This window comes from Buceros rhinoceros, unplaced genomic scaffold (genome assembly GCF_000710305.1).
Source record: "Buceros rhinoceros silvestris isolate BGI_N320 unplaced genomic scaffold, ASM71030v1 scaffold17488, whole genome shotgun sequence".
NCBI classification, from domain to species: domain Eukaryota; kingdom Metazoa; phylum Chordata; class Aves; order Bucerotiformes; family Bucerotidae; genus Buceros; species Buceros rhinoceros.
The window spans coordinates 4,465-16,602 of NW_010425302.1; the positions used below are offsets into that span (position 1 = coordinate 4,465).

The window sequence follows — 12,138 nt, forward strand, 5'->3', positions numbered from 1 at the left end:
GGGGGGGTGGGGGGGTGGAAGTTAATTCTCCATGATGTTAGCCCAAGTAATCTCTGAACAGTGTCTGTGTGGTATGATTCTGTGTTGGGTAAGTGGCAGCAAACCAGTTTTTAATTAAAGTGATGTGAGGCGATCGTACCAGAAATCTGACATGCTGGTATGTTAGCTCTGCCTCTACATATACCGTCGTAATCTTGGCTTGGCAACTTCTGACTACGGAATGGTCAGATCTTATCCCCCAAAACTTGCAGTGTGATGAGGATCAAACATGAGCACTTCCCTCTTCGCAACCTTTTTGGTTAATAGTGACTCCTGAGAGTCACTGTCACCAAAACATGGTGAACGAGCAGCTCCAAAGCAACATCCAAAGGGTTATACTTAAGGGAGCAAAAGCAGAGTCCCAAATAGAAATCCTGTCTTTGACTGAATGGGAAATGAAGTGAGGCCCTCCATGAACTGGAGGTAGAGAAAAATACTCAAGATGTCACTTACGGACATTGCTGCCAAATGAGTAATGACCATATCATGGGGAGACCTGCCTGGTTATGCCCAAATAACCCAATTGTGTGGGTTTAGTTTTGTTTTTACACATTTCACCTTTGTCTTAGAGTGGTTTAAAGATGCAGTAAGGCACTCCTCAAAGAGGTGGCAAGATCACATCTTAATCGCCAACTCACCCACACCCAACTCTGCAGACTACCCGAGTAGTGACAGCAAGCACCCCCTAAAAGCAGTATAGACCAGGGGAAGGGCTGCCATCACAGAGGGCACCAGACTTGCCTTCACTGACCACCGACAGCCGGAAAAGTTCTCTAGTCCCACCACAAAACTCCAAAACGCAAACACTGTGGTCCTCAAAGCAAAGAGTCACAATATGGAAATTGTGGGTCTCAAAGTCAAGTCTCATACTAAGATATAAGATAATACAAGGTAACACAGGGATTAGCTAATGCCAACAGAAGATGAATCACCTCCTGACCAGGAGAGGAGGAAGTGGGATCGCCTGAAGGTAACCTGAAGTAACCTGAGATTAGCTAACATGGTAAAATTCACACTCCGAGGCAGAGACCCAGCATGCCCACGTTAGACTGACTCTGTAACTGAGCCAGTCACTAACTGGACAGGCACAGAAGGGCATTAATGAGATAACCAAAAGGTGACCAACTAACACGTATTGTGCAAGTTTTCTTCATTGTCAACTGCGTAAAATCCTACAACTCCTCTGACAAGGGGTGCTGGCTTTGTTAACTCCCACCTGGCATCCCGGTCTGTACAGAATTGCGTTAGAGGTTAGGAGGTGGATCTCAACTCTGACTCCTCATTGGCTCCCGCATACCAGGCACAGTCCTAAACTCCAACGGAGGACAAGCCTCCCACCCCAGCCAGAACTCCAAACACCTTGGGGAGCAGGTCTGATGCTCAAAATTCTCACAACTAACACGTATTGTGCAAGTTTTCTTCATTGTCAACTGCGTAAAATCCTACAACTCCTCTGACAAGGGGTGCTGGCTTTGTTAACTCCCACCTGGCATCCCGGTCTGTACAGAACTGCGTTAGAGGTTAGGAGGTGGATCTCAACTCTGACTCCTCATTGGCTCCTGCATACCAGGCACAGTCCTAAACTCCAACAGAGGACAAGCCTCCCACCCCAACCAGAACTCCAAACACCCTGGGGAGCAGGTCTGATGCTCAAAATTCTCACCACTGTTGTTTGTACCTGGTTACGCTGCTACTTTCAATTTCTGATGGATGCATTCATGTGATTGACACAGGCTTAGGAACGGACAATCCCCAAGTTCAGATTAGCATCTCCAGCCACCTCTGTGAGCAGGCTGGTATTGAAGCAAGTTCTACGGTATATCAAAGGAGCATGTACACTTCTTACTCCCTTCGGTTTGTTATAGGAAAGACCACAATGTCAACAACTGCTCTGCCTGTGGCAGGATCCTCCATCCGAAATGGAGACCTTGCTCAAGAGGCATCGGATAATTCATTATCACCTGCTTTACTCACAGAGGCGGGTTGTAGACTTGCTATCACAAAATAAAATGTTTTCCCAAATGTCACTGTCAATCTCATTTTGCAGGTGGATTAAATGCCTTGATGGAAAATTTTCTGGCAACACGGTTAGGGTAGAAATAAGAAGGGCCCCCTCCGTTGTCTATCCAATGAAAAGGATCCAGCACTGCAGTTAAGTATTTGAAGCTAACTGGAGAGCTCAAGGTCACATGATGATCAGTGTTGAAGAAGTATCGTTATGACTAGCACAGAAACCCATGAATGCCGCAGGAACCCTTCAGCAACATAAGATAAACAACAAATGAACTAACAACTGAAAAAATGTCTATCAAGACATCAAGCAGCTTGCTTGTCCTCTGTGCTGTCAGCCAGTCTAGCTCCTTTATAGACGAGGAAAACAGGCATCTTCTCTGATCACTGCTGTGAGGTTGTTTTCTCTTCATTTTCTGCTCAGACAGGCCATAGTTTTCTCCCCTGTACCACACTTCATTATGGGTTATCTGATAACTAATACAGGAGACAACAGAAGAGCCACCCTAATGCTAATTCAGAAGGAACATAAAAGAGTGAGCACTACTTTGAAGGCTACACATAACTCAGTAAAATGTGTACTAAAGTAACTCCAGAGAGGAGGAGAAAGAGATTCTCTGAGTGGCCCAGAACGAAGGTCAAATTTCTTACTGGAAAGGTACACCAGTGACGCTGGGTGATGGCTGATCAGGGTTTCAGCACCATCTCCAGGGGCACAGGGGAGAGTCACAGGGCCAGCTGCCCTGATCTGAGCAGCTCACTCACAGAAGCACATTGAAAGCAGCTACCTTTCTTCTTCTGAGAGTTCATGAAAGCTTCCGTTTTCTGGAGTGATTAACTTCCCTAAATGCTTTTGTACCAGAAAATTAATACGTGTGCTCCACCACTTGCAGCTACTTATAAAAGTACTACCTCAATCCTTATGCCTCTCTCTCCTTCCCTCCCACTGAGGAAATACGTAAACACTGCGCTCTGTAACACAGAAAAGATCGGCTTCTCAGGAAGATGGACTTGGTGCGTGGCAACTTGTCTTTGCTGCTCCAGAAGGTATAAGCTCATTTAACTTGTAAAACCTGAAAATTAGTATCTTAAAGTAGATGCTGCTTTTAAGCCTGTTTTTCTTTGAAAGCATTTTTATACTACTTTATCCATTTAAAAAAAGTGGAATTAGTGAATCAATGGCATTTATGTTGAAAGGATTAATTTTTTCCCCCAGAAGAGATCATCAGTGAGGGAACTGTAAACGTTTGGGAAGTCATCACTAACACACAATTAAGGACAAAGGCAGGATGCAGGAACAGAGTATCCATTTTCTCCTATTTATGAACACTCCAGCCCTGCACTGTTTATCATCTGACATAAGTATGCTGGGTTTTCCCAGCTGTTAAAGCAGAAACTCGGAAGGCTTGCCTTTGACAAAACCACCAGTGAAGGCAAGGTTCAGAGCATTCTAAGAGAGAAAATATATTCTGAAGAAACACATCGCAAACCATTTGACAAAAATAGCTACAGAATCATTGCCATCTTCCCCTAAGAAAGTAAATTAGGGACAGAAGAATGACTTCTACAGAAGGTATAAACAATTTTTAGGAATCAGCTACAGAATCATTGTCATCTTCCCCTAAGAAAGTAAATTAGGAACAGAAGAATGAGTTCTACAGAAGGTATAAACAATTTTTAGGAATGCTTTCTTTGCAGATGGAGAGAACTGAAATACCACACAGAAACAGAAAGCAGAACATGTGATAGAACTCGGGCTGGACAAGAAGCCCACATTCACTGTTACAAGTTGTTGAACGACATTAAAGAAAATTATGAAGTGTTTACATTTCTTTCTCTCTGAGCTTCTCTCCCTCAAATATAATGAATTTTGGTAAGTGCCTGTACACGACAGAACAGCACAACGAAAAATAAAAGCAACCCTTAAGACTACTCCCGGATTACAAAACATTCTGTTGCTCAGTAAATCATAATCATTTAGTTTTGCCCACAAAAGAAAGCTGATTCTACGATTAAAACATATTCCTACCTCAGGATCATCATCGTCAAAATCATGGTAAGTAGAATGATCAGGATTATTCATTTTATCTAGAAGCTCAATAGCAAGACTTCTATTTAATGGCTGGGTAACAAAAGGATGCTGAAAGACAGAAAGGAAAACACGTATTAAAATACCAATCACTCATACTGCGCATGTTTTAATTTCATAACTTAAAAAAAAGCCCACACATAAATTTATACCTGTAGTAACTTTTCAGCTGTAGGTCTCTTCTTGGGATTTTTTGTAAGTGCCATTTTCACAAAATGATGGAAGCTGTTGGACCTGTAAAATGAAGAGGTAACCATGAGAATCAACTGCTCACTGAAACTCATGGCCACCACATAATGAAGCAGAAAAGTACTTACCACTTCATTTTGTCCTTTAATTTAGGAGGCTGGAAGTTGCTTTTTGTCATTAGAAAAAGTGCCCTGAAATAAGCCAACAGTATTTCTGTGGTTTACGTTGCAGTACACATGAAAGGAACAGTTAAAAACATGATTTGGTTACAACGGAAGAAGTCCATCAGTTTGAGCGATGCTACCAGCACCACGTCACGCATTTACCCAGCAAAAAGAGCTGTTACCATTTCACGTATATTCAGAACACTGACAAGCCCGTACCTTTGCAGTACCCCAAGCACCACAAGCACACAGGCAGCCACCACAGATTATTTACACATTCTTACTAACCTCATTGGATGCAGGTCAAACATTGGAGGCTGAAGTTCAGCAAGCTCTATAGCAGTTATTCCAACGGCCCAGAGATCACAGAGTTGGTTATAGCCACCTTTCCTTTCTACTGCAGCAACTTCTGGCGCCATCCTATAGGGTAGAAGGTGGTTTGCAATACACTTCTTGCCATAAATCAAACATTTTTCTGTACACAGCAGCTTACCACTCTTTTCCCTAAAGCTCTTGACCTGTAAGCTCACAGCACATACATTTACACATACGGATACATACACGTGTGTGTGTGTGTATGCATAAAAAGTTGTGATGTATACATGTTTTCTTCAATCATCTTCTAGTGACTAACAGGCGGTTTCCAAAACAGCTATTTATCAGGAAGTGGGTGACACCAACCTGCCTCAGACCTTCTGCAGTCACAGCAAACGACCACTCGACAATCAGAGAGCCTAAGGTATAATTATTCAACTAGTAAAATCCAAATAACATCCAAATTCATACACTGCCCCAGAAAGTGATCAACTGACTCTGATGAGAAGAATCCTAACAAAAAAACAGGTTTCCAAATTTCAGCTTTCTCATATCCTGAATCCATGAGAGCTGAAGTCTTGCTGTCACCTCCACACAGAGCACTCCTTGTTTGTAAACTCTGCCTTAGCATAGCCACAGAAGACTTCATTTAAGTTAACAAAGTAGTTCCACATCCTCAGGTAGTAAAAATGAACAAACAAAACCGACACCTACACAGGAATACCTAAAGAAAATGATTCACTAGGCATTGTCAGGTTTTGAATGGCCAAAGTGAGTTATGGGTTTGGTTGTCCCACAGAATCATAGCAAACGGCAAATGCGTTAGTAGCTTTCAGCTTTGAACTTCAGCAGTCCCAGTCACCTGAAAAGTGCCAGTACCAGTGGAGATGTAACTCTGTACAGGTGAGACAGATGAATGTCACTCAGTACAGCAACAGGCAGCATCTCAAATGAGGCAGTATTTAAAGACAGACATTCTCAGCTGAGGATCTGAACACATCATCAGGTTTGGCGGTACAACTTACTCCAATATTTACCATATTTACGTAAATCTCTTCAGGAGTTCACCAAAAAAATCAAAACAAAAAAAATCAAAAGGAGAGAGTTACAGAGTAGAGGGGGAACACATGTAAACATGTGTTAGGATGCGGAGGAGCAGCACAACAGTAAGTAACAGCGGTAGCAGAATCAAAGACGCTGCAGCACAGACCTGCTCTCCATCTCTCCCCTATCCAGGCACCAGAGACTCACCTGCCCAGACACCTCTAACCATCACTAAAATCTTCATACTGCTTGTTGCCAATTAAATTTTCTTCTCCACGACCTCAGTAATTTTGCTTCCTTGCTGCTTTTCTCTAATCTCCAAGAAGCTTTGCAAAGGAAAAGCGATGCTTTTCACCAGCGTTTAACCCCTGTAATGCTTTCAGAGTTATTGTTTACGGTTATGACACATCACTGGAGGAGCTCAGCATGATTTGGAAGTTACGCTGTGATACAGGCCAAGAGGAAAGTCACCCAGACATCTTAGGAAAGAGACACAAACCAACTACACAATCATGACTGGTGGGTGTTTGTGTATTCTAAAAGGGAAGTGAATCCATGCCCTGGTGTGACTTACGCTGCAGAATAATGCTAGAGATACTGTGCTTGACCATTTCGTTATACACATGCTGTCAGACAACAGAATTATGAGTATTCCCTTTGGGGAAACACACAACAAAAGTGAAATTCTACGGTGAAGAACGTGTGTCATTTTATTCAAGGCATGAAGGGAACAACCACTTTCACCACAAAGAGGAGAAAATAAAATGCTGAACTTTATTCTTCCCTCGGTAAATAGTCTGGATAATTTATCTTTTCTAAAGATGCCATATAGATGGAATAGAAATGTACATTTGAATTCAATCAGTTTAGACAAATAAGGAAAAAAAAGGAAATGGCTGAGACAAAACAGTTCACATGTGGCAAGAGAATCTGTGGAGACAAATGAAACTCAGCTGAAGAGTTGCACAAAAGATGTATGGAGGCGAAGAAACCTAAACCACAAAAATAGGAGACTTTAAGAATTCAAAACCAGAGTTACAAACAAAAGTGCTGACAGTTTTCAAGTTTGACTAAATGGAAATACGTTAGTCACAGTGGCAGCAGCACACCCCCAGCCTCTGAGCTTTCCAGAGCATTAGTGCCTTTTCCCTGGCACTCAGCTAGCTCAGGATTTCGCACGAGTACCACAGGTATTATCACTAGGAAGTGATACAGCCTGTAGCGATTACCAGCGAGTGACGCAGCATGCCTTTATCACAACTCCCCAACAGCGCTGTACAAGTCACCGTTACACCGATGGCCAAGTCAAACACATTACCAATATGGGGTGCCGATGAATGATTTCCTTTTGGCGATCGTAGCTGTTATCTGTGCAGATACTCCAAAATCAGCTGTTTTAAAAAAAAGCAAACACAAATCATCAGTTAGCAACTGATTTGATGTAACTGATTGTTAACCAACACAAGTTTGGTTTCTTGTGTTTCCTAAATATACTGGAAATAGTTAACAAAAAATAAATTCCAAAAGCAAATAGTGGAACCTTGGTGTATCTCAGATACCATTGGTCAGCCCCTCTCAGTCTCTTGCCAAACATGCAGTCTGCACACATCCAAGCCCCTCACCAACACAGGACAGAACGAGCTAGCACAGAAGTCCTAACAGTTAATACAACAAAATACATCATCGAGTATTCTTGAAGAGGTTCTCTCAGATAACCTTTCAAGACACATTTCACACCTAAGCACTCTGGATGGTACATTTTCTTATAAAAACCTGTGATTTGATTTTTACCTCACCCTTACAACATCAGAAATTCCCCGTTTCAGAACTCCTCCAATCAGACACCAATCGGATGGTGCAGTTACATACCAACAGCAAGAGAAATAGACTCCTGATATCCAGACACTCCTTGAACCACTGCATTGTTAAACAGAATACAGAAGCTTGCTTCTCCGAGCACATAAAAACCCCTGAACATGAAACTGTATTAACTCACCTAATTTTACATGTCCATTATCCGTTAAAAGAATGTTTGCTCCCTTAAAAAAAGTAAGCATACTTGAATTAGAAAGCACATATTCCTCCAAAATCACATTTAAGAAGAATGTTAATGTGAGATCTTATGTCAAACTAGGAGCCCAGGACAAAACAAGGATTTCACGTTCAAGAAATGTGCAGTCTTACCAGGGAAACATTTGTGAAACAAGCAAGTTGCCATTCTGTTATAGGAAGAAGCTCAGATATACAGGGTTTCTCATTAGGTTTTAGTTAGTACTCTTTAGCCTATGGTACGACAGAGTTTCCATTGTATGTAAAACCCGTCTCACAAAGCAGAATATGATGATTTTCCTATTCTGATGAATTCCTACTTTTTTCTATGTACACTGACTGAAAGAAAATAGGAACTCTAAAGGTCAAAGCAGAAGTAATTTTATTTCCTTTTCATTGGTAGGAGCTGGTTTTGTCTTGTTTGAGAGCCGTGATAATTATAATTATAGCCTGAAGGACCTGCCTTGATATACAAGTGTTCAGCAAAACTATTTCCATCCTTATGCAGCAGAGATTCTTTTAGTGGTACATTTGAAGAGCTCGCTTTTGGGTGGCTCTGGGTACCACTTACTTTAGTTCAGTCATGAAAACTAACCTGCAGTGGTGGTTGGGACCCTAAAATTACGGCATAAAAGGACTGAGAACAAACCTGGTGTGAAGGCTGAGAACAGGTACAGGCTCAGTGGACCTGTACTGAACACAGCTCCAATCGCCAGCACTGACCATAAGCAAGAGGCAAAGGCAGCACATATGGGCCTCCAAAACCCTTGGGTTTTGCGGACTCTTCACCGAGAAGGAAGAGTCAGGCCAGCAGTAAAGCATAGCCTCCTTTGGGAAACGTTGCACAAGTATCGTCAGTGAGCCTCATAAATGGAGCTTGGCAAACGGTGCGACAGTCCAGCTAACACCCTCTTGACCTTGCTCACCTTTCCAGTGTAACAGGACAGAAACTCGAAATACCGATCTTAGCTGCCGCCGGAAGCAAACACAACCCAACAGGCAGGAGCTCCACAGGTGAAGACTGCTCTATTTCCACGGACGCATTTTAAAGACAGGTAGTTTTTCTCCCCTTGGGCAGAAAATTTTGGTTTTCTATCAAATAGAAAACCCCTATATAATTACAAATATGTCCCAAATTGATACATGATAGTAAAGACCCACCGGGAGGGCACGTAGCCTGTTTTAAAACCACCAAAATTCCCTTCAGTTCTCACTTACCTTTATATCTCTGTGCATTTTTCCTTTACTGTGAAGATAATACAATCCCTGCACAAAATATTTAGGTAATAATTTAGTTCAGTATTTTTCATTTTCTATACATTTATTACTTAATTACCAGACCTATTTCAAATCCAATTCGATCACCTAAAGGAATCACTGACTGAAGAACATTCTTAGATTTCAGTATCCAAACTGCGTTTGAAAATTTGATGTATGTAGCAGCACAGTACGTGGAAAAAACATCAGTCACATTTGTTGTTAGAAAAGCATTCCCCAAACAAATTTTCCTCTGGACGTGGTAACCGTCATCTTTTCAGGCCGAGTTAATTATTTTTAAGTTGCCTAACTGTCTCCTGTTCAGCAGTCAGCTCCCTGGATACCCAGTGCCTTTATCTCCTCGGTCATTACACACTGAATTAAGTCTAGAAGCTCACTGGCAGGCAGCGCTCCCGGTCCGACAGGAGCGCAGCTCCAGTTTACGGAGTTCTGCTGTTCTGGGTCTCAGTGACAGTACCAAAGCATTTTAGGACTCAACATGAGTTCAAAACTTCAAGTTTAAATTCTGGAAGACGTCTACGAAGCCAAATCCCTGCACGACAAATCACAGAGCATTTCAGGCTTATTTCATTGACATTCCAGGCTTATCTCTCAAATTCTCTTCCTGGCATAAAATGACATGTAAACATCTTCTCCCTCTGTGATCAAGACCACATTTTCATGTGAGACACCCATGACAGGGCAGATTTTTTTTTTTTTTGCCAGCTCATGCAATACATCATGGAGTTGATTGCAAAAATAAATTAGGATTGTTTTAAATTATCAGGATTTTCATGGATGGTCCTAAATGTACCAACAGGAAAAATGAGGAAACACACGATTTGGTGCTTGCGATGTTCAAGAGAACATTGTGCAGAGTGCACTGAAGACACAGGTTTGGGGTATTTTTCTGTCAGTTCCTGAAAACCTGAATGCAGCATAGCTGAAGTGCTATTCAACCCCTTAAATAAACTAAAAAAAGGAAAAAAAAACCCACTTGCAGATGTTTTAACCCATTTCTCTGGAGGGAATACCAACAACACCCAACTGGTCCAATGGTTTTTCCAAGTCCTCGCTGCAGACCCAAAAGTCACTCAATTCCCTTTGGGTACAGAGTGTAATTAGTCAAAGTATCTGCCTGATGGCTGCAACTACTGGCATTAGCTAGAAATGTCCCACCTACACCCCTCCCATTTAAATCTCTGGCTGCTGCTGGCACAGGAAGCCCAACCTCACTCCTCCTCACCACTGCCCTGGAAGAACAGGAGGTCACCACTGTCCAGGCTGCAGCCTGGAGGCAGGTACTTTAGGGGCCATACTTAAAAGCCCTGTATTTTCAGGATCAGATTCATCGACCTTGAGGCATTCAGGTGAAACTCTGGATTCATGGAAACCGATGGCAGCATTGACATTGGACAAATTACATTTACAGATGGCCAGATCGCTGACATCCTCAGACTTCTGACTAGGAAAAGTGACCGCTGCACTGTAAGCTACAAGATATCAGAAACTACAGGTGTTCTATCCGGTCAGGGTGTTACAAGCATGTATGGATAGACAACTTGAAAACATGCAAAAATGAGTCCATGGATAACTCATAAAATATACACAAAGGAGCAACCTTCCCTCTCACAAGCAATTTACACCTATTAAACAAGAATTCTTCCCACACAGTAAGTAATGATTTCATAAATTCCACTGCAGACTATTGAGACACTCCACCACAATCCAAGATGATGGATTTGATTGATGAATATTATATTCAGCGGATAAGGAATTGGCTGGAGAGTCACATCCAGAGAGTAGCGGTCAATGGCTCAATGTCAGGAGATCAGTGACAAGTGGTGTCCCTCAGGGGGACCAGCGCTGTTTCGTACCTTCACCAATGACACAGACAGTGGAATGGAGGGCACCCTCAGCAAATGTGCAGACAACACCAAGCTGAGCGGTGCAGTTGATGCGCCTGAGGGATGGGATCCATCCAGAGGGACCTGGACAAGCTCAAGAATTGGGTCCATGTGAACCACATGAGGTTCAACAAGGGCAAGTGCAAGGTCCTGCGCCTGTATCAGCATAGGCAGGGGGATGAGGAGGAATTATGAGAAGCCCTGCAGCGAAGGACTTGAGAGTACTGGTGAATGAAAAGCTGGACATGAGCCACCAACAGGCGCTCACAGCCCAGAAGGCCAATGGTATTCTGGGCTGCATCAAAAGAAGTGTGGCCAGCAGGTCAAGGGAGGTGATTCTGCCCCTCTGCTCCCTGACAGCGAGACCTCACCTGAAGCAATGCATCCAGCCTCAGGGCCCCTAGCGTACCACAGACAGAGACTTGCTTGAGCAGGTCCAGAGAAAATGACCCAAGGGTGGTCACCCAAGGTGACCAAGGGTGTCCTCCTGCTGTGAGGACAGGCTGAAGAGGGTTGGGGTTGCTCAGTCTGGAGAACAGAAGGCTCCAGAAGAACTTATTTCAGCCTTTCAAGACTTAAAGGTGGCCTACAAGAAAGAGAGACAATCTTTTTCGTAGGGTCTGTAGCAATAGGACAAGGGGTGATGGTTTTAAACTAAAGGAGGAGAAATTTAGACAAGATCTAAGGAAGAAATTTTTTACAGTCACGGTGGAAAAACAGTGGCCCAGGTTGCCCAGAGAGGTGAAAGATGTCCCATCGCTGGAAACGTTCAATGCCAGGTTGGATGGGGCTCTGAGCAACCTGCTCTAGTTGCTGATGTCCCTGCTCACTGCAGGAAGGTAGGACTGGAGGAGCTTGAAAGGTCCCTTCCAAACAAAAGCATTCTACGATTCTCTAACCACAAAAGGGTTTTTAGGTTCAAAGACCAAAAGACTCACAGATGTCACATAACGCTTCGCTGTAAGAGAAAAAAAGCCATCCTGTAAAGTCAGAAGCCAGCAATCTCTGGCGTAGCATAGGGAGATGGTAAGTGGCATGCAAAGGAACTGGCTCAGGGACACAGCTCTTGAAAGAG

The 12,138-nt window shown here is 43.0% G+C and overlaps 1 protein-coding gene across 1 annotated transcript in view; it reads right to left on the reverse strand.

Annotated features, from left to right (window-relative positions):
- MAP4K3 (mitogen-activated protein kinase kinase kinase kinase 3) overlaps window positions 1-12,138 on the reverse strand; it is a gene marked incomplete at both ends in the record, with an annotated part of 17,564 nt that overhangs the window by 2,199 nt on the left and 3,227 nt on the right. The window contains 7 exons of the mRNA XM_010141093.1: window positions 4,079-4,189; window positions 4,291-4,372; window positions 4,456-4,518; window positions 4,780-4,911; window positions 7,169-7,241; window positions 7,847-7,889; window positions 9,118-9,165. Of these exons, the coding sequence (XP_010139395.1) occupies window positions 4,079-4,189; window positions 4,291-4,372; window positions 4,456-4,518; window positions 4,780-4,911; window positions 7,169-7,241; window positions 7,847-7,889; window positions 9,118-9,165 (552 nt within the window). The remainder of the gene's footprint in view (window positions 1-4,078; window positions 4,190-4,290; window positions 4,373-4,455; window positions 4,519-4,779; window positions 4,912-7,168; window positions 7,242-7,846; window positions 7,890-9,117; window positions 9,166-12,138) is intronic.